Source organism: Manihot esculenta, chromosome 7, assembly GCF_001659605.2.
Source record: "Manihot esculenta cultivar AM560-2 chromosome 7, M.esculenta_v8, whole genome shotgun sequence".
NCBI lineage: Eukaryota > Viridiplantae > Streptophyta > Magnoliopsida > Malpighiales > Euphorbiaceae > Manihot > Manihot esculenta.
The window spans coordinates 8,949,813-8,973,108 of record NC_035167.2 but is presented as its reverse complement, the minus strand read 5'-3'; the positions used below and the strand labels follow the sequence as shown (position 1 = coordinate 8,973,108).

Here is a 23,296-nt window from a genome sequence, read left to right as displayed (position 1 = left end):
TATAAATCATGCAAGCCTGAAAATATTTTTCAAATCATACAAAAAATAAGAAAAAACGTAAACCCGAAACTATTATATTTTATCAGAACACAATTAAAAATTAAATTTTTATAAATTTAAAAAAATAAATATATACATATTTTTTAAATTGTAAATTTAAAAAAATTAAAAAAAAAAGAATTTTAGACGTATCTAGCAATAAAATAAAAAAAAATAATGAGGTCTAAAAATTTATTAGAGTAGTAAGGAAAAGAAGAAAATGAATGATGAAGAGGAAAGCCAAAGTATGCTAGAGTAGGTACATGCAGACGCCTAGCTGGAGCCTGCATGCAACAATGTTCGACACTCTTTCCTTTGATTGATCCATCAATTGATGGGTCAATCACAGTTTTAAGAGAGTAGAGAATCTTTACACTCCAGCACACTGATTGACCCGTCAACAAATCAAACAATACAAAATAGTTTTGAAGGGTTGATGGGTCAATCAACACCAAAATAGTCCTAAAATGTCCATCAAGTGATATGGCACGAGACAAACTTATTCGACATTAATAATATCAAACAAGTTCTTCTTTACCACAATAATAGCTGAACATGTTTGTACAACATTATGATCATCGAACAACCTTGTTCACTCTAGTCCTCAAAATATTTTTCAAGATGTTGATTTTTTTTTATTGATTTTTGCATGATTAAGAAAAAACTCCAAAGAATAAAAGAAAATGCTTACACTAAGAGGACTTGAGTTTTTCAAATAATTTTCTGCTGAGTTCAGGCTATCTTGTATTGAAATTTTAAGAGACTTGATTCCAATTGTAGATAAGTAATCTTCAGATATATTTATTATATTTCATCTATTATCCCTGAAGATGATGAAGAAATGGCAACCAATGGATCTGAGGCAAATGCAGGAGGTGGTGCTGCCAAAGAAACATGATTTAATTCTAGACAAGTTCTTTTCCATTCCAGTCTGCATGATGAAGAGAAAAACTGCTCAAAGCATTATCTCAATAACGAACTCTGGCATATATCTGAAAAATGAACAAAACTGCTAAAAACCTTAGCATAATACATTACTTGAGCAAAACAAAAAAATTATTAAAAAAAAACCTTCACATTACCTACAAGCATTGTTCAGTATAATATTCAAGCATGAACTTTACTTGCATGATAGCCTCTTTCAGCTTTGCATAAAGATGAGATCCTGAATCTTTGACACTTTTGGGAGGCCATATTTGCACCTAAAGCACAAGATGGAAACAAACCGTAGTGTACAAAAAAACACCAATGCACCCAACATAAAAACACCTTCATGGGTTCCATTTCATTGTGTTTCCTTCTTCCATTTCTTTCTTTGTTTGGCCTAAATGTATTCTGATGTAAATAAAGTCAAAGAATGACATGCATCTTTGAGCAGATATGAGAGTTTGCATAGAAAAATAAAAAACTAAAGATCTGTCAGAGATTAGTTTGGCAGAATTGATGCATGCTTTGTAGGCATAAGAGCAGGCTTATGAGGTCTGAAGAGTCAGTTGAAGGTGCATTAATTAGCTGCAAAAGTTCAGTCTAGTAAAAAAGGAGCACGGAAGAAGAATAAGAAAGACAAAAAGGAAAACTTATGTAAGAGAACAAAATCTGATTTCCCTCCTTGCAAACACTATGGAAGGAAGGGACATTCTCCCTCCAAATGCTGGAGAAAGCTAGATTAGAAGTGTGAGAAATATCAGAAGATGGGACATCACCAAAGAATTTGTAAAAGCAACGCTCAACAAAAGATTATAACACAAGTGAACTTGCAACAAAAGAATATTGCTCAAGTTGCTGATCAAGAAGAGGAGGAGCAACTTTTTATAGCTACTTATTTTTCAACTTGTCATTCAAGTGAGAAGTGGCTCAATGATAGTGGGTGTACAAATCACATAACCTTTGATCGTGATCTCTTCAAAGAATTGAATACTTCAGTAATCTCTAAAGTGAAGATTGGCAATGGACAGTACATTTCAGTCAAAGGAAAAGGAACAATAGCAATTGAGAGCATCTTAGGTACAAAGTTAATCAAAATGTATTATTTGTACCTGATATAAATCAAAATCTCTTGAGTGTTGCACAGTTACTTAAGAAAGGATTCAAAATTCTCTTTGAATCAAATTAATGTCTTATCAAAGATTTAAAAGGCAAAGATGTTTTCAGAGTGTAAATGAAAGGAAAAAGTTTTACATTGGATCCATTGGAGGAAGAACAATCAATGTTTTCTGCAATAAAAATTAATGGAAATTTGCACAAAAGAGTTGGCCACTTCAATCACACTTCAGTTGTCAATCTGCAGAGAAGAGAATTGGTGCAGGGTCTACCTCAACTTGATACTGAAATTCCAGATTGCAAAACCTCTCATAAAGAAAGCAATCAAGTTTCCATTTAAGAAAGCAATCAAGTTTCCATTTAAGAAAGCAATCTCGAGAGCTATGGAGAAATTGCAGCTTATACATACTGACATAGTTGGAACTCATAGAACTCTATCTTTAAATGGGAGTATGTATTTTCTCATTTTTATTGATGATTATTCCAGAATGTATTGGATATATTTTTTCAAATTCAAAACAGAAGTTGCTGGTGTGTTCTTGAAATTCAAGAACTTGGTTAAAAAATAAAGTAGTCATCACATTCAAGCTTTGAGGTCAAATAATGGCAAGGAATATACCTCAAATTAGTTCAATCTTTTTTGTGAAGAGGTTGGGATTGAGCACCAACTCACTGCTCCATACACTCAACAACAAAATGGAGTCAGTGAGAGGAAAAATCGAACTATAATAGAGATGGCCAGATGTTTGTTTCTTGAGAAGAGCTTGCCAAAAGAATTTTGGACAGAGGCTGTAAATACTGCAGTTTTCTTACTCAACAGGCTTCCAACAAAGATGGTAGAAAAAAAGACACCATTTGAAGCTTGGTATGGTTTTAAACCTTTCTTGAAAAATCTTAAAATATTTGGATGTTTATGCTTTGTTCATGTTCCATAGATCAAGAGAGATAAGCTTGATAAAAGAGCATAACTTAGTGTATTTATTGGTTACAGTACAATCTCAAAGGCTTACAAAATTTTTCAGCCAAATATCAAGAAAATTTTGATAAGCAGAGATGTGTACTTCATGGAAAATGACAAGTGGGACTGGGAAGGAAAGCAAGCAATTATGTTTCCTAATTTTGTTCCAAAACCACAACTCATAGATGATGAGTTGATTGATGATGTTCCTATAAGAGGTACAAGAGCACTTTCTGAAATTTATGAGAGGTGCAATGTTGCTACTCTTAAACCAATGAATTTTTAGGAAGTTGAGAAAGATCCGAAATGAATGATTGCAATAAAAGAGAAGCTGAACATGATAAAAAAAAATCAAACCTAGAAGTTGGTTAAAATGCCTACAGACAGGAAAGTCATTGGAGTGAAGTGGGTGTTCAGGACAAAACTCAATACAGATGGCTCCATCAACAAGCACAAAGTCATACTTGTTATAAAAAATTATGCTCAAATTCCTGGTATTGATTTTTCTGACACGTTTGCTCTTGTTAGTATAATTGAAATAATCAGGTTATTATTGGCCCTTATTGCATAAAAGGGTTGGAAAGTGCATCAGTTAAATGTCAAGTCAACATTTCTCAATAGCTTGCTTGATGAAGTGATTTATATTAAACATGTTGGAATCAGATCAATTATGAGAATAGAATACGACATAAGAGATAATAATGCACCTTTCTTTTAGAGTTTGTACTCCACTGCACTATTATTGAATGTAAAATGCCTTTTTAAATAAGGCTGACAGGAGATAAAACGTGTAGTACACATACTACAACGTGGGAAATAACAACAGAAAATTAGAACCACATCTTGCATGAAAATAGGAACATCCTAGCAGTTTTATGACACTACCTAACGTGTAGAAGAATAGTTCAGCAAATAACAAACAGCAACACAAAAATGTGCAGTGACAAATGAGACATGATTTTGGCATCAGTCTCTAACACTTCCCCTTGATGCAAAATCATAGACCCCAAGCAAAAATCTCAGATGCTCATGCTTTTCTCTAGGGAGTGCCTTTGTCAAGATATCAGCCACTTGCTCATTTGTGCTGCAATACCTCAATTTTATGGTTCCATTTGCCACCTGATCCCGGATAAAATGGGCTCGAATGTCAATGTGCTTCGTTCTTTCGTGGTATATTGAATTCTTGCTCATTGCAATTGTAATACCCGGCTCCTTCAGGAATTGGAATTCCTAGCGTCCGGTGGAATCTCAGATGTCGGATCCGTTTTGCGGGGTATTGCAAGGGTAAACTGACGTTTTCTACAAGGTGTTCTAAAGGTTTTCTAACATGGTTTTAAGTGTTTTATGGTTTGGAAAGGAAGTTTGAAGAGAAAAAAGGTCAAGGAGGGAAAAACAGAGGTTCGGCCGCCGAAGGTGGTAGAGTTTGTGCCCCCGAAAGCTCGGTTCAGCCGCCGAAGTTGGCTGAGTTGCGGGTGCAAGTTTGGCTGCCGAAGATGGTTGACCAAGCCACCTATAAAAGCCCCTTAGGTCGGTTCAAGAGGGAAGTTTTCTTCCTCTTCCCACCCAAGGTGAGCTCATGTCCTCCTTGAGATGATTTCATGGTTTTTACAAGTTCTTGCATGGTTTTTAATGAGTTTTATCCTTGTTTTGAAGAGTTGTGAGCTTTGAGCAAGGTTTTGGAGTTTGAAGCTCTTGAAGCTTGGTTTCTCCATGTTTTGAAGTTAGGATCACACCAACTCTAGTTCTTGAAGAGGTAAGTGTTGATCCTTATATTTTATGGTGTTTTAAGCAAGTTTTATGGAGGAATAAAGGGTAGGTTTGCATGGTTTGCATGAGTTGTGCATGAAGGGGTTTATGCCTCCTTTATGCCTTTGTTTGCTATATATGGTTATGTGTTGTTGTGTGTGGGCGTTTAAGGGTATAAAACCCCTTGACCCAGTTGAGAGGGAAGAAAGGGTATAAAACCCCTTGACCCATCTGAGAGGGAAGAAAGGGTATCAAAACCCCTTGACCCATAACGGAAAGTAAGGCTAGCCTGTAATATGCTGACCCTAAGAGAGTGGGTTCTATGTGTTCAGTTTAGGAGTAGATCACTGGTGTTGGCCTTGACGGCTGTGGTTTTAAGGTTAAGCCTGGTGGTTTTACAGAAAAGGTTTTAAAAGCTAGTGTTCTAGTTGGATCATGTTTGGGATTGATCAGGTACACAGAGTTCAGTTTAGGCTTGCTACGGGTCCCGGCGGCCTTAAGCCGATCTGGATCCTAGCGCCGAGCAGTTTGGAGCCGTTACAGAGGGGTATCGGTTTTCGGGCTGTTACAGATAGTATCAGAGCATAGGGTCTCTTGAGTACGGTGTAATGAGCAAAGATGCTCAGGGATTAGAGGTATTTCACATCGAAAAGAGGGTTTTGTCTTTAGGAGGGCAAGCACAATAAGAAAGATCGAGAGAAAACTCATGTCCATTAGGATAGGATGCGAAGTCATGTCTTGCTTGCTGATGTGTAATGCCATGTTTGATGCAGGTGCATTTCTGTTGGTATGATGGATGTTGACTGGTCCCTTAGTCCTCGATATGCTATGTTCTGATATAAGATGAGTTGAGAGACCAGGTATGGCCTTTGGCACAGTTGGTCAGGGCATGTTATGCTATATTGAGGGCTTTTGGTGGCTTGGTTATCACAAAAAATATCAATTGCTCCATCTTGCTTTTGACCGAGATCTTCCATAATCCTTCTTAACCAAATTGCTTGGCATGCTGATGAAGTAGCAGCCATATATTATGCCTCTGAAGATGATAGAGTTGTGGTGGCTTGTTTTATAGAGTTTCAAGACACAACTCCTGAGCCAAGACTGAAAACATACCCAGAAGTACTCTTTCTATCCTCTATGCATCCTGCCCAATCACTGTCAGTAAATCCAAGAAATTTTAAATTTAAGTCACAACTATACCATATGCCAAGATTAATTGTCTCAACTACATAATGCAAAATCCTCTTTAAAGTCCCAAAATGATGTTTGGAAGGAAAATGCATGAACCTTGAGACCATCTAACTAAGAACGCGATATCAGGTCTTGTATGTGTTAGATATATCAATCCACTAACTAAGCTTCTAAACAACCTTTCATCGGTTGGTTCAGTTCCGTCATCAATATGCAATTTATCATTCAAATTAATTGGTGTAGCTATAGTTTTGCAATTAGACATACAAAACTTCTTAAGCAAATCAATCGCATACTTCCTCTGAGAAATGAAAAATTTTTCATCTTGCTTTACTTTAATGCCAAGAAAAAAATGCAACAACCCCAAATCTGACATTTCAAAATTTTTCTTCATACTTTTTCAAAAATCATCAACCAGTGAAAATGATGATCCCATGTAAATCATATCATCAACGTAAAGACAAACAAAAAAGGAGTCTTTACCTTGCCTTTTTGCATACAATGTGGGTTCATTCTTGCTCCTTTCAAAACCATTTTGCAGAAAATAGGAATCAATCTTTCCATACCATATGCGAGGTGCTTGCTTTAAACCATAAAGTGTTTTCTTTAACCTGTACACTTGATTTTTTTTTCCAACTACAGCAAAACCTTCAGGTTTTAAGACATATACCTCTTCTTCTAAATCATCATTCAAGAAAGCATATTTTACATCAAATTGATAAATATACCATTTTAATTGAGCTGCCAATGCTAAGAGAGTTCTTACTGTTTCAAACCGAGCCACCGGTGAAAAGGTGCCTTCATAATCTATACCTTGTTGTTGTGAGTATCCCTTTGCAACAAGGCGTGCTTTGTACTGTTGTATGCTCCCATCAGCATGGTACTTAGTTCTAAAAATCTATTTGGCTCTAATGGCCTTCTTATCGTTTAGTGAGATCCACTAACTCCCATGTCTCATTCTTTTGTATTGCAACAAGTTCTTCTTTCATAGCTTCACTCCACTCCTTCTTCTCTGTAGCTTCTTCGAAGTTTGTTGGATCTGAGACATATAATACTTGTGTAGTTTCATAAAGCTTCCTTAATGTTTTGAATCCTCGTGAGGGTACCTCATCATATGAGCTTTGTAATGGCGAGGAAGAACTACTGCTAGTATGTGAAGATTCACTGCTAGATGGAGACATAGGTAATGCTTGAGATGGCAAACTTTGGAAAGCTTGTTGCTGATCTTTTTGTTGCGGATCTCCAGACATAGGTGCTTCCTCTATTGGAGCTTCAAATTGAATGCTACCCCTTTCATTCTCATGCCAAGTCCATCTTCCCTCCTTATTGAATACAACATTCCTGCAAATAATAACTTTGCCACCAACAGGATTATACAATCTGTATGCTTTAGATTTAGCACAATAGCAAAAAAAAAATGTACTTAATAGTTTTCTCATCAAGCTTACTTCAATTATGGGAATCAATCAAAGCATATGCAATACATCTAAAGACCCTTAAATGGCTTACCCAAGGCCTCCTTCCACTCCAGACTTCATATGGAGTTTGATAAGGTATGGCTCTTGTTGGTGAAAGATTCAACACATATACAGCAGTGGCTACAGCTTCTCCCCAAAATTGGTTAGGAAGCTCTTTTCCTTGTAGCATGCTTCTTGCCATCTCAACAACCGTACGATTCTTCCTCTCGGCTACTCCGTTTTGCTCTAGCATGTATGGAGCTGTTAGTACTCTAGTATGCCATGTTCTTCACAGAAAAGATTGAAGGCACCGGATGTAAATTCTCTACCTCTATCAGTCCTTAATGCCTTGATGTACTTTCCGCTTTGTTTCTCAACATTAACTTTGAATTTTCTGAAGGCTTCAAATGCTTCTGACTTAGATTGCCTTAAAGAACCCAACTCATTCTGCTAAAGTCATCTATTAGAAACATAAAAAAACGACTTCTACTAAGAGACTTAGTTTTCATAGGGCCACATAAATCAGCATGGATAAGATTAAGATTATTAGGTTCTCTCCAAGAATGTCCTACAAGAAAAGGTTTCTTACTTTGCTTCTCGTAGATGCATGCTTCACACAACTCTAGTATCTTAATATGGGGCAAGCCTCACTCCGTCTCCTTGTGCTTCAACAATTTCAGTCCTTTTTCACTGAGGTGGCCAAACCTCATGTGCCAAAGCCTGGATTCTTCCTTCTCCTTTACCATCAATGCATGAATCTCAAAATTTGAAAGCTCAAGAGGGAAGAGCTTATTTTGGGTCATAATCACTTTCATAATCATATGATTTTTCTTCCTGTCTTTAATCACACAAGAATCATTTTCAAACAATACAGAAAATCCATTACCCATCAACTGACCCATACTTAACAAATTCTGTGAAAGGCTAGGCACAAAAAAAAAACATTATAAATAAGCTTCACTTTATCATCACTATTGCCAATTGCTACCGTTCCTTTTCCCTCAACTTGTATTTGTTTGTCATCACCCAGCCTTACCTTAACCTTATATGTTTCATCCAAATCCTTAAACAAAGATTGAATACCTGTCATATGATTTGAACACCCACTGTCAAGGAACCAAACGTCTTTTGTAACCTGCACACCTTCTTGCTTGGTCATGAACAATTTGAACTTCTCTTCTTGTTTATCATCTTTGGGTTCTTAGTTAAGTTTGCTTGTTTTAACCTCTTCCAACAGTTTGCTTTAATGTGGCCATAACGTTTGTAGTAGTGGCATTGAACTGACTGGAAGCGTCCTCTTCCTCTTCCACGACCCCTTCCAGTGAACGATTTAGATTCATCAAAGTTATTGAAAACTTCCTTTTGTGTCGAAGCTTCCTCCTTTATGTGAAAGGCTTTCTCTTCAGTTTGCTCATTTGACCTGTTAAGCCTCACCTCATGTGCTTGTAAGAAACCTATTAATTCAGAAAAAGAAAAAACTGTTAAATCTTTTTATTCTTCAATTGCAGCAACAATGTGATCAAACCTTGTTGTTAAACTTCTCAGTATCTTTGCAACAACCATTTGGTCGCTGCACTTTTCCCTAAGTGCTCGCATCTGGCTCACGATCATTGAAACTCTGGAGAGATATTCTTGCACTGATTCTCCATTCTTCATCATTATAGTCTCAAAGTCACGCCGAAGGGTCTGCAACTTTACTACGATTACTTTGGCTTCACCTTGAAACTCGTCTCCCAAGCCTCTTTTGTTGTAGTTGTTATCATAATCCTTGGAAAAATATCTTCACTGACAGCTTGTTGAATAAAGAATAGTGCCTTCGAGTCCCTTTTCTTATTTTCTTTCAATCTTGTTAGTTCATCTATCTCAGCACAACCATATTCAACCAGCTCCCATAAATCTTGAAACTTGAAAAGAGTCCGCATTTTGATGCTCCAGAAGTAGTAATTTTCACCTCTAAATATTGGAATTGATGGCTGCACTGTTGATAATGAATTTGCTGCCATATTCACTCAGCCTCACTCACTCAAACGTCCAGAAGAGGTGAAAGAACCTGGCTCTAATACCAAAATTATTGGGATCAGATCAATTATGAGTATAGAATGCGACAAAAGAGATAATACTGCACCTTTCTTTTAGAGTTTTTACTCCACTGCACTATTATTGAATGTAAAATGCCTTTTTAAATAAGGTTGACAGGAGATAAAATGTGTAGTACATGTACTACAATGTGGAAAAAAACAACAGAAAATTAGATCTACATCTTGCATGAAAATAGGACATCCTAGCAGTTTTTTGATACTACCTAACGTGTAGAAGAATAGTTCAGCAAATAACAAACAGCAACACGAAAATATGCAGTGACATGATATATGATTTTGGCATCAGTCTCCAACAAAACAACATGAGGGGTTCATTGTGAAAGAGCAAAAGGAAGATGTGTACTTGCTAAAAAAATGCTTTATATAGTCTGAAGCAGGCTCTAAGGGCCTGGTATAGCAGAATTGATGAGCACTTGATGCAGTTGAGATTCAAAAAAGTCTTAATGAGGCTACCCTCTACATTAAAGGTGATGAGATCAATTTTGTTGTTGTTTCACTATATGTGAATGATTTACTTGTCACAAGAAGCAACCTGAAACTTGTGAATAAGTTCAAGAAAGACATGCAGTAGATATTTGAGATGACTGCCTTAGGAAAAATGACTTTTTTTTTGGAATGGAAGTTCAACAAAAGCAATAAGAGGTGTTTATTTGCCAAACCAAATATGCCAAAGAAATTCTGAAGAAATTCAGAATAGATGATTGCAAGTTTGCTACAACTCCTATGGGTAAAAATGAAAAGTTGGTCAAGAAAGATGTAGTTGAGAAGTTTGGCGAAACTCTCTATAGAAGTCTAGTTGGTTGTTTGATATATTTAACAGTTGCAAGACCTGATATCTTACACTCTGTAAGTATGCTATTTAGATTCACAAATTGTGCCACTAAAACTCATTTTATTATTGCTAAAAGAGTTTTAAGGTATATGAGAGGAACACTAGATTATGAGATCAATTCAGTACTAGTCAAGATTGTGTTCTGCTGGGCTATTCTGATAGTGATCATGGTGGTTTTGATGATATGAAGAGTACTTCAAGTTATTGTTTTAATTTGGGGTCAGGGATGTTTTCTTAGTATTGTAAAAAACAAAAGGTGGTTGCTCAATCATCTACAGAAACTGAATTTATTGCAGCTACAACTGCTGCAAATCAAGCCTTATGGCTTAGAAAGGTGTTGTTTGATCTGAACTTGAAGCAAAAAGATGACATAAATGTGTTTGTGGATAATCAGGCTGCAATAGCTATCTCTAACAATCTTGTTTTTCATGAAAAAATAAAACACTTTAACATCAAATTGTTTTTCCTCAGAGATGTGCATAAAGAGGATTCTGTCAATCTGAAATATTGCAAAATAGATCTTCATGTTGCAGACATATTCACCAAACCTTTGCCGAGAAACAAATTTGAGTTTCTAAGAGAAAAACTTAGAGTTTGTAGCATCAAAGCTAAGGAGGAGGGTTAAAAAAATTGACTTAGTTGTTGCTGCAATTTCATTTTTGGTTACTAAGTTGCTGAAATTTCATTTATTTTTCTGTTGTTTCTTAACTTTGACTTGTTAATGACATGTCATCCATGTAGTTACTTGTTTTTAGTTTAGTTGTTAAATATGAAGATATGTTCCATATAGTTACTTATTTTTAGCTTAGTTGTTAAATATGGAGATATGTTCTATGTAGTTGCTTATTTTTAGCTATTTTAATTTATATTTCTGCTGTATTTAAATTAATATTGTAGTTAATAAAATTCAGACTTTACACAAAGTTCTCTTTTCTTACTTTATTCAAAATTTCTTCCAATAGACTTTGTTACAATTTTTGGACCTATCAGAAAACCAATTGAATGGTTCCTTTTTTGCTGCCTTTGGCAATCTTGAAGCCATGATATATTTGCAAAATATTCACTCGCAGAAAGTTCGATGCCAGTCTTATAACCCTTTCAATCATTACAACACTTACTACCCACTTTATTAAGAAAATATATATGTTATCAAAGATGGCTATTGTAATACCCGGCTAGACGCCGACATCGGAATTCTGACTTTCCGGCGGAATCTCCATTGAAATCTAGAATTCGAGGATGTCAGAGGTTCTTTGAAGGGTAAGAGAAAGGTTTTCTAAAAGATTTTTAAGTGCAAAGGATTTGAGTTTTGGAAAGAAAAGACCAAGGAGGCATTGGCCAGGTTCGGCCGCCGAAGATGAAGTTCGGCCGCCGAACATTGCATGGTTTTGCTGCCTCCGAAGCCCAAGTTTGGCTCCCGAAAGAGGCTTCCTTTCGGCTGCCGAACCCCAAGTTCGGCCGCCGAAAGTGGTGAGGTTTTGCATGCAGGTTTGGCCGCCGAAGGAGAGGCGATCAGCCACCTATAAAGGGTCCTCAGTCGGTGAAATGGATAAGATTTGCTTCCCTTTCACTAACAGAGGTGAGACCATGTCTCCCATGAGTAATCTTCATGTTTTCTCCAAATCTTGCAAAGTTTTGATGAGTTTTAATGTTGTTTTGAAGCTTTTGAGCTAAAAACCCAAGTTTTGAAGTTTGGAGAGTTTGAGGGTGAGTTGCTCCATATCTCCACGTTGGGATCGTTCATCTTCTTGTTTACAAGAGGTAAGTGAAGATCCTGAACTTCTTTTCATGATTTATGAAGGTTTTATGGGTAGAGATGCATGATTAGGTTAAGTAGGGTTTTTGGTGGTTTATTGATGAAAGCATGTATATGTGTTGTTATGTTGTTGTTTGTTGGGGTTTTAAGGTAGTTTTGGACCCCTTTGTGCATATACTAGAGTATATGTATGTTGAGGAGTTGAGCTTTGCATGATTGGGTAAGGTTTGGAGGGTTTTGGCATGGAGCAGAACACGGTTCTGCCTTACTGGAGAACCCAGTTTCGGCCGCCGAAGGAAGGTTCGGCCGCCGAACATGCTAAGGAGGTGGTTTCGGCTGCCTAAGCTTGCTTAAGCTTGCCCCCGAAAGTTTGGAATTTCGGCTCTGGAGGGGTTTCGGCCGCCGAAAGTGCCGCCGAAGATGCATGAGTTTCGTCTCTGGAGAGGACTTTCGGCCGCCGAACCTGCCGCTGAAGGTGCCCTGTCCAGCCTTCTTTTGCATGTTTTACTTGATTGTTTTAGGATGTCTAAGGGGGGTTTTTGGGGAGTATTATAGAGTTTGTTTTGAGTGTGTTTGGCACCTCATTCGAGTCCACCTGTGTAGGATCGGACCCGAGGGACCGAGGAGGCCTTTTAATAATATTTTTACCAAATTATTTTAAATGATTGTACATCTTTATTAGACTCTATAACTTATATTTCTGTTAAATAGGTTCACCGTCTGCTCATATTTTGGTTAGAAAATCTATCAAATATAATCGTTTTTCTGTTTGAGATGATATTTTTTTTTGTTTGATGAAATTTTAATAGTAAGTAGTTTTACTTTCAAAAAGAAAAAAATAATAATAATAACCCAAAACTTCTACATACAAGACTAACAAAAAAACAGAAAATTCACACTAAAATATTTAGGTTGTTGATAAGTACACCCGAGTAAATAAAAAAATTTAACAAAGAAAGGAAAAAACATAAATAAACGTGAACATGTTCCTAAATTCTTCTTCTTGTAGCTGCTCTCATTTTTCTATTTGACAATCTATAAGCAGTAGCATCTACAAACGAAAAGTATACTCCACCCCATGATCTTTTGATTGAAAATACTAGAAAAGGAAGCAACAAACCTGCTGCAAATCCCAACCCAATGCTCAAATAAAACCATTTATCAATAAACTCATTGCCATCGTCTGCCTCATCTTTCCTTCCATCACCTGGATCATCATGGTTGTTTGTATCATCATCTGGACATTTCAAAACGAGAGGTTCTCCGCAGAGGCCTGAATTTCCAGCAAACGAAGATGCATCAAAGGTTGTCATGTGACCTTTATATGGAATTCTGTCTGACAAATTATTGTTTGATAGATTTAAGCTTCCCAAAAATGACATTGAAGACATGCCTTGAGGAATTGGACCAGAAAGCATATTGCTTGAGAGATCAAGAGATAACAACTCCCTCAATTCTGAAATGTTCTCAGGAATCTGGCCATTGATATGGTTTCTTGACAGGTTCAAAACTTTCAAACCAACTAGTTTTGTTATTTCTGACGAAAGCTCTCCAGATAAATTATTCCCAGAAAGATCCATGATGGTTAAAAGGTAAAGATTTTTGGTGTACAACAGTTCAAGGCCATTTTTTATTGCATACATGTACTCATTGTAAAAATCTCTCAGAAACAAATCCCGCTGGGCCTCATTTTGCAGATGTGTCATGGCTTTAATATTTCCATACGAGGCAGGAAAGGAACCATTGAATTTGTTTTCTGCTAGGTCCAAAATTTGCAAAGAAGTCAAATTTGAAAGTGCTGGAGGAAGTTCTCCGTAAAAGTTATTTGATCTCAAGCTAAGTATTATGAGAGCAAAGACAGTTTCTCCAATCCAAGGTGGTATCCTACCAGTCAACATGTTGTTGGAGAGGTCCAAAGTTTGTAAATATGACATATTCTGAAGAGATGATGGGATTTCTCCTGAAAACAAGTTCTTGCTCAGACGAAGTGTTAGAAGCGAACTCAACTGACCCAAAGATGTTGGAATCCCACCGAAGAAGGTGTTGTTTTGAAGGTCCAGAACTTGGAGAAAAGGACAATTGCCTATGCTTGAAGGAATGCTTCCTGTCAAATTATTTCTTGAAAGATCCAACTTTTCAAGATTTTTCATTTCTCCAATTGAGGCTGGGATTTCACCGTTCAGCTGGTTACTGGAAAGAGAAAGGTAGGATAAGGCGGGCACCATTTGACTAATATTGCTTGGCATAGGACCAGAGAATTGATTATTGGAAAGATCTAGTAGCACGGCATTTGGTGCAAGAATGAAAGGAACGAGTCCTTGGAAATGGTTGTGACTGAAATCAATCATCTTTGCTAGAGTTAAATTCAATGAATTTGGCAATTGCCCATCTAAATCATTGAAAGAAACATTTAAAAATACCAGATTCTCAGACTTGCCCCAAAACCAATTTGGAATAGAGCCAGAAATGCTACAGTTTGAGATAACTAAATATTGCATCTCTTTTTGAGATTTAAGCCAAGCAGGAAACGAAGAACCAAAATGGCATGAATCCATATCCATTCCAGAAATCTGGAATGGAGGGACCCAATTGGAACTGACATTGAAACTGAGTGAGTTTGCAGACAAAGACAAGTAATTCAATTTATTTAGCTGCAAAAAATGTGCTTCTGAGATAATACCTGTCAATTCATTTGAAGAAACATCAAGATGAATCAACTCAGAGAGCTGTCCTAAGCTATCTGGGAGAGTACCATTCAGCTTATTTGAATTGAGTTCAAGAAAAGCTAATTGCTGTAAATTTCCAGTGAAAGCAGGGATAAGACCTTGAAGTGAGTTATAACACAAAGAGAGATGGGTAAGATTTTTGAGTTGGCCCAACGAATTTGGAATCTCACCTTTGAAATCATTTCTGGATAAATCAAGATACAAGAGAGATGTCATATTTCCAAGGAAAGTAGGAAGTGTCCCATTGAAATCATTCGAACTTAAGTCCAGATGTTTCAAGAACTTGAGTTCTGCCAGTGAAGGTCTGATCTGTCCACTCAATCTGTAACCCGATGAAGGTGTGATATCAACAGAGAGGACAACACCAGTAGTGTTATCACAAGAAATTCCCGACCACTGACAGCAATTGGTTCCTTGCCATGACGAGAGGCCGTTCCAAGAATCATTGAGACCCATTTTGAAGTCAAGAAGAGCTTCTCTATCAGCTGCATTGCATTGCGCCAACTGAGCAACTCCGCCACAAACGTATTCTCCTGTTAACAGAAATATTAACAAAAGAAATGGAAATGTCTTCATAGATAATCAGATGGTTAAGACTTTGCTTTGTTTCAGAGAATTTAGAAGAAAGTTTTCTAATAAAACTGCAGATTAACGGCCAAATCAGACCGTTTTAAAGGGAAAATGGGAACCGAATTTCACGTTTTAAAAGTATATAATAAGTGACCAGAAACAATTTATTATGGAATATTATTATTATTGAGATTAATCAGCGTATAAAAATTATAGTAACAAAAGATATTAATTTAAAGATTGTTCAGATTAAAAAAAAATTAATTTTCAATTTTAATTATTAAAAATTAAAAATATATAATTTAATTATTAAAAATTAAAAAATATATAATAATAATAATAATACAAAATTTCAAAAATTTAAAGGAGAAAAAAAAAGTATTCTCATGTGAGAAAAGGTCAACATTTCAAAATTTTCTTCTTTCTCTTTGTCTTCTTTTCTTCCTCTCATGTTTTATCTCGTTTTACTCATACGACTAAGTCAGAATGGTGACTGTGACTTAATTATTTCATGAAAAAAAAATTACAAAAAATAATCTCAAGTTCATGGTTATTTTTTTAATTATTTTTTTCTTGAAACATTGAGTTTAATTATTTTCTTTTAAAAAAATATAATAAATCTTACTATTACCTTTGATGTCTAAAATTCAGAGAAAATAGAGTTTATGAAGTGTGTCTAAACTTAGTCTGAAAAGATTACATCTTCCTCATTTATTCCCTTTTTTCTTATTCTTTAGTGACGCAGAATTGTCACTCATCACCTGTACCTGTCATTCAGATCTGTATTTACGGACGTACTAGCATATCCATCTCTGTCAGACGGCCATTTGATTCCTCTTCGGCACGCATGCTTGTAGGGCTGCGAGATAGTTGGACCTGCTCTCCTACCACCCATTACGTTACTGGGCTAGGTTCTTCCTCTGATGGATCCAGGCTTAGGGTTAATCTGGCTTGCTTTAGTCACGGGCTAGTTGGCGCGACGATGGGTCGGCCTGTGCAGTAGGGTCTATTGGGCTTTGAGCTTTTTTTTTTCTCTAGGACCCGACCTCAGCCCAGGTTTCAGAAGTCCGCCGGTCATCAAGTGTCCCTTTACCTCCTCAGTAATTATTTCATGTTTAATGAGGGAGTAAATCCCCAGGTCCCCATTATGACTGCGTGGCCCTTTAGAGGCTTCTGTCAAAAAGGTTCATTCTTTACCTTTACTCTTTTCAAATTCAAATCCTCCATCTTTCTCCAGACTCTTCTTCTCGGTATGTTTCCTATTCTCTGTCTCTCTCACCTTCTGCAAAACTCTTCAAGTTACGTCTTCTACTTCCTAAATGGCTGCCCTTAGACTCCCTAAAGTCGTAAATTTTAGGTCCACCATCACCGCTGCCTCCTTTACCAATTTTTTTTTTCTCGCGATTATCTAGATACCTCCATTTACAGTATTAAGGCTCCCTTCCGCAATGAGAGGATCGTTTTTTCCATTCCTCCGCCGCGGGTTTGATTGACCCCAGCGGGATCGCAGCTTGGTCTTCTATGTCAAGTAATGCGATTTTGCTTTGACCTTTCTTTTTTCTCCTTTTTTTATTGAGGTTTTCCGTTATTTCAGAGTAACTCCTCCTATGCTCTTACCCAACTCCATTCTTTTCATGTGTTCTTTTGAATCCATTAGCTTATGCTGGGATTTTACCCTTTCTGCTATTTTATTTTCTACTTTTTTCTGTCTGGTCCAGGCTAGCCAGAGATTTTATTATTTTGCTCCTCGAGGAGGGTTGTCTATCTTCTCGGGGTACAAGGACTCTATTAAGGGCTGGGTTGAAGGTTTCGTGGTGGTAGAGCTAAAGGAAGGCTTTGGGATAACCTGGGATGTGGATCTCTCCTGGATGGATGTCCTTCCAAGTTGTAACGACCTTCCTCGGCCACCCGTGGTGGACCACATCTGCCTTCTTCGACTGACCTCTGTCTTGCGGAAGTATAATGTCGATAAGTGCATGTTTGTGTCCATTCTTCGGGACTGCTAGGAAGCTAGTATTTGTTTATTAATGCTCTGCTTTTTCTTCTGCCTTTTTCTTTTTCCTTTTGTTTATCTCTGACTCGAGTTATTTTTGCTTTTTCAACCTCTTCAGTGCCGATGGAGAAGATTAAGCCTCCCAAGAATTTCACAATGTCCCGGGAGAACATGAAGGCCACCCTGGAGGCCTTCTAGGCTGGCCGATCAGTGGTGGATGTGACCTGGAAGGTTTTTCATGTTATCTCCCCCCTCCCGTGGCTGGTCGGACTGCTGCCCCTGCCCCTGCTTCTTCCTGGGCGCTGGTGCCTGCGTCCAAGGGCTCTCATTCGGAAACCTCTAAGGCCTCTACTCAAGGCAGGACTCCAGGCTCTTCTAAGTGTCCTGCGGCTCTTGAGGCTTAAGCCGACCTCTACTCCAGCTTTTCGGGAGCCTATCACCATTGATGAGTCCACAGAAAGTGGTTCTAAAGGGGGGACCGAGGTTGCTCCTTCTGCAACACGATCTAAGCAGGCCGCTGGCGCTGGCGCTATTGTAATCGGTGGTGCCACTGGCAAGCGAGCCCAATCTTCCGAGGTCCCTCCAGAGGGCTAGGCCTCCAAGAAGGCATGCGTGGCTAGGCCTCCAGAGGCTATTCTTCCCCCTCCTGCCGATAAGGGAAAGCAAGTTGTAGGGTAGTTGTCTTCAGTCCCCGACAGCGAGCTCCTCAACACTGCTGAAGTGATTCCTGGGTCCACGGTGGCCTCTGTGGCCAAGATACTGTGCGAGAAGATGTTTGGTGGGACATTTGATGTCTCTGATCCGAGCTTCCTCGCTCTTACCAGCCATTTTGCCTGCTCCACCAAGCAACAGATGACCTTCAGCTCGTGGTACTAGGTCAATTGACTGTGCGGTTATCGAAATCGGTTAAAAAAAATCTTTTTAGTTATCCACCAAGTATTCTCATGTGAGAAAAGGTCAACATTTCAAAATTTTCTTCTTTCCCTTTGTCTTCTTTTCTTCCTGTCATGTTTTATCTCGTTTTGAGTATCAAAGCACTTATACTACTGGGTCAAAATGGTGACAGTGACTTAATTATTCCATGGAAAAAAAAAGTTGACAAAAATTAATCTCTAACTTCATGGTTATTTTTTTAATTATTTTCCCTTGAAACATTTAATTTAATTATTTTCTTTTAAAAAATATAATAAATTAAAAGAATGAATATAAAAAAAATAAATTAAATAGTCTGAACTAAATTTTTGAATCCACTTCTCATTTTATCCAAAATAATTAATTCAAATTATTTAATAGTTTTATACTAAATTTATGACGTTCTCGTCACAATTTAATTGAATACAATTATTAAGTTAGGATTGAATTATCGAATAGTAACTCAAAGGACTCCACCTCATCTCACACAAGTAGCATTTTTTCGTAGATTCACTGGTTTTACATAATTTTTCTGATTCTAATATTGTAGTTCGCTAGTAATTTGGGCAACTCCATCTCGTCTCACATGAGTAACTCTTTTCTCACAAATTCACTAGTTCTACATAATTTTTTGACTCAGATAGTTTTGATATCAATTAAAATAGTCTGATCAAATTAATCTAAATAACTTTTAAATTTATTTTTATTTAATTTAAAATAAATAATTTAAATTATTTAATAATTTCATACTAATTATTATATACCATTTTAATTTCCATATTTGCGGATGGGATCCAAGCAGCTGAGTTTCACAATAAATATGATCATTATTGACGTAAAAATCACAAAAAAAAAGGAAAATTATCACCAGTGAAAAGAAATTAAAAATTAGTATACTATTTCACATTTTCTTTTTTCTGTTTTCAATAATTGGTCATAACAAAATTTAATTTCATTCATTATTTGGAAAGTTAAATTAAATTAGGTGAATTTTAGATAAAATCATGCAAATAAATATTTAATCAAAGCTTTGAATTTTCTTATAATTTTATTTTGACTTATTTAAAATTTCATTTGAATTGGTATTTTGATGCTCTTGACTGCAATTTCAGCATTTATAAACATAACTAACAACTGCATAGACATAGACTCATTATTGATTTCAAAGGTTGTCGTCTTTGACAACTGGCCATTGATTTGCATAATCTCAAGATTCCTATCAAAGAATTTGGAGAGATAATGGAAAGATGACAAACTTACTGATTATAGAAGTGAGGGATTATTTAGTTGGTTCAATTTAAAATTAAATTAAATTAAATAAATTAAAAATAAAAAATTTAGTATTTGTAATTAAATTGAATTGATTTTAATAGTATTTATTATTTTTTTTAGCTCTTAAAATTTATGCAAATAATTTTAATATTATTGAGAATAAATATTGAATAAAAGTTTTAATGAATTATCTTGTTGATGCTCAATAAAATAATGTATATAAGTTTTATGAGTTAAATACTGTTAAGATTAAATTAAAAATATTATTTTATTATTTGTTAATACAAATTTGAAAATATATGAAATTATATGATTTATTATTATTATTATTATTATTATTATTATTATTATTATTATTATTATTATATATTTATGCCTCTCATTTTAAATGAATAATTTTGTAAGAAAAAAATTTAAATAAATTTTTATAAAATTATTTATGATTTTATTTTTATATATAATGAAAATTTTTAAATTAAAAAATTTTAAAATTTTTAAATTAAAAAATTTTAAAATTTTTTATTATAAAGAAGAAATTATAAAAAAAATTAATTAAATTGAATATTTTTAAAATTTTTTATTTCAAATGGAGGAATAAAGATTCTATCAAATTATTGTTTTACAGATTCAAGGTTTAAAAAAATGTTCAAGAAGACATCCCATGAGGAATTATTGTCTGGCAGATCAATAGATAACAACTGATGCATTTTTGAAATATTTTCAAGAATTGGGCCAGTAATATGGTTCCTTGATAAGTTCAAAACTTTCAAACCAATTGGTTATTTTTTCAGGAAACTCTCTAAATAAATTATTTTTAGAAAGATAAATGCCAACTAAGAGGGAAATAGTTTTGGGCGAAAATTATCATTCAATCTCGGAAAAATTTATTAATTAGTTTTTTTTTTTAAAATATATTAAAATATCCATAATGTTTTAAAAATATTCTAATTAGTTATTCGGTTAATTTTAGCAGATAAATATTTTATTATTTAATTTTTATGATTTTAAAAAATTTATTAGTCGGTTCCTTAATTCTTTAAAAAATCTACTAATTAGTCTTTTCATATCAAAATTGTTTTAGAATTTTTATAATACTTAACAATCAAAATTAATAAAGAGACTAAGTAGTAAACTTTTTAAAATTTCAGGGATATTTTAATTTATTTTTTAAAATCGAATGACCAATTAGTGAGTTTTTTCATACCATTAAATAGTAATTTTCTCTAGTTTTGGTGTATTGCAATTCATGGCCATCTTTGATAACAAATATGTTTTCTTAGTAAGGTGTGTATTAAGTGTTGTAATGATTGAAAGGGTTGTAAGACCGGCATCAAACTTTCTGCAGAGCGAATATTTTGCAAATATATCATGGCTTCAAGATTGCCAAAGGCAGCAAGAAAGGAACCATTCAATTGGTTTTTTGATAGGTCTAAAAATTGTAAAAAGAGTCTGTTGGAAGAAAATTTGAATAAAGCAAGAAAATAGAACTTTGTGTAAAATCTGAATTTTTTTAACTGCAATATTAATTTAAATACAGCAGAAATAGAAATTAAAATAGTTAAAAATAAGCAACTACATGGAACATATTTCCATATTTAACAACTAAGCTAAAAATAAGTAACTATATGAAACATATCTCCATATTTAACAAGTAACTACATGGATGACATATCATTGAACAAGTCAAAGTTAAGAAACAATAGAAAAATAAACGAAATTTCAGCAACTTAGTGAACAAGAATGAAATTGCAGCAGTAACTAAGTCAACTTCTTAACGCTCCTCCTTGGCTTTGATGCTACAGACTCCAAGTTTTTCTCTTTAAAACTCAAATTTGTTTCTTGGCAAAGGTTTAATGACATGTCTGCAACATTAAGATCTGTTTTGTAATATTTCAAACTGACAAAATTCTCTTTCTGCATATCTCTGAGGAAAAACAATTTGATTGTTAAAGTGTTTTATTTTTCCATGAAAAATAAGATTTTTGGAGATAGTTATTGCAGCCTGATTATCTATAAACACATTTGTGCCCCCTTTTTATTTCAAGTTCAGATCAAACAACACCTTTCTAAGCCATAAGGCTTGATTTGCAGCAGTTATAGCTGCAATAAATTCAACTTCTGCAGATGATTGAGCAACCACCTTTTGTTTTTTACAACACCAAGAGAACATCCTTGACCTCATATTAAAATAATAACTTGAAGTACTCTTCATATCATCAGAACCACCATGATCACTATCAGAATAGCCCAACAGAATACAATCTTGACTAGCCCTGAACTTGATTTCATAATCTAGTGTTCCTTTCACATACCTTAAAACTCTTTTAGTAGCAATAAAATGTGTTTTAGTGGTACAATTTATGAATCTAGATAGCATACTTACAGAGTGTAAAATATCAGGTCTTGTAGCTGTTAAATGCATCAAACAACCGACTAGACTTCTATAGAGAGTTTCACCAAACTTCTCAACTACATCTTCCTTTCCAACTTTTCATTTTTACCCATAGGAGTTATAGCAAACTTGCATTCATCTATTTTGAATTTCTTCAGAATTTCTTTGGCATATTTGGTTTGGCAAATAAACACCTCTTGTTTCTTTTGTTGAACTTCTATTTCAAGGAAAAATGTCATTTTTCCTAAGTCAATCATCTCAAATATCTACTGCATGTCTTTCTTGAACTTATTCACAAGTTCTAGGTTGCTTCCTGTGACAAGTAAATCGTCCACATACAGTGAAATAATAACAAAATTAATCTCATCACGTTTAATGTAGATGGTAGCCTCATTAAAACTTTTTTTGAATCTCAGCTGCATCAGGTGCTCATCAATTCTGCTATACCAGACCTTTAGAGCCTGCTTTAGACCATATAAAGCATTTTTTAGCAAGTACACATCTTCCTTTTGCTCTTTCACAACAAACCCTTCATGTTGTTTAACATAAATCACTTCATCAAGTAAGCCATTAAGAAATGCTGACTTGACATCTAGCTAATGCACTTTCCAACCCTTTTATGCAGCAATGGCTAATAATAACTTGATTGTTTCAATTCTGGCAACAGGAGCAAACATGTTAAAAAAATCAACACTAGTAATTTGAGCATAACCTTTTATAAATTTGTGCTTATTGATGGAGCTATTTGTATTGAGCTTTGTCCTGAACACCCACTTCACTCCAATGAATTTCCTGTTTGTAGGGCTTTTAACCAACTTCTAGGTTTGATTTTTTTCGATCATGTTCAACTCCTCCTTCATTGCAATCATCCATTTCGGATCTTTCTCAGCTTCCCAAAAATTCTTTGGTTCAAGAGTAGCAACATTGCACCTCTCATAAATTTCAGAAAGTGCTCTTGTACCTCTTATAGGAACATCATCAATCAACTCATCATCTATGAGCTGTGGTTTTGGAACAAAGTCAGGAAGCATGATTGCTTGCTTTCCTTCCCAGTCCCACTTGTCATTCTCCATGAAGTACACATCTCTGCTTATCAAAATTTTCTTGGTGTTTGGTTGAAAAATTTTGTAAGCCTTTGGGATTGTATTGTAACCCACAAATACACTAGGTTCTGCTATTTTATCAAGCTTATATCTCTTGATCCATAGAACATAAACAAAGCATAAACATCCAAATATTTTAAGATTTTTTAAGAAAGGTTTAAAATTATACCAAGCTTCAAATGGTGTCTTTTCTTCTACTGCCTTTGTTGG

At 35.3% G+C, this 23,296-nt stretch overlaps 1 protein-coding gene across 4 annotated transcripts; it reads right to left on the bottom strand.

Annotated features, from left to right (window-relative positions):
• Nucleotides 1-706: 706 nt before the first annotated feature.
• On the bottom strand, nt 707-15,427 carry LOC110618952 (receptor-like protein EIX2). Of its 4 annotated transcripts, none has more exons than XR_006351183.1 (4): nt 13,239-15,427; nt 6,458-9,487; nt 1,122-1,241; nt 707-1,031 (listed from the first exon to the last, which is right to left on the bottom strand). XR_006351183.1 is itself a non-coding variant. In XM_021762218.2 (2 exons), exons 1-2 carry the CDS (start codon nt 15,418-15,420, stop codon nt 9,447-9,449), a joined length of 2,223 nt encoding a protein of 740 aa, XP_021617910.2. In that variant the 5' UTR covers nt 15,421-15,427; the 3' UTR covers nt 6,255-9,446. The 4 variants fall into 4 exon arrangements, 1 of the variants encoding a protein (XP_021617910.2); XR_006351184.1 differs by having other exon boundaries at nt 1,126-1,241; XR_006351182.1 differs by lacking the exons at nt 707-1,031; nt 1,122-1,241 and having other exon boundaries at nt 6,255-7,328; nt 7,484-9,487.
• Nucleotides 15,428-23,296: the final 7,869 nt, after the last annotated feature.

Bases quoted from the DNA above. Each gene is read 5' to 3' on its own strand.
- LOC110618952 (XM_021762218.2), bottom strand. From the start codon at position 15,420: ATGAAGACATTTCCATTTCTTTTGTTAATATTTCTGTTAACAGGAGAA. The intron at 9,488-13,238 runs GTTTGTTGCTTC...TTTTGGTATTAG, and splicing joins TGGGTTGGGATTTGCAGCAG to AGCCAGGTTCTTTCACCTCT.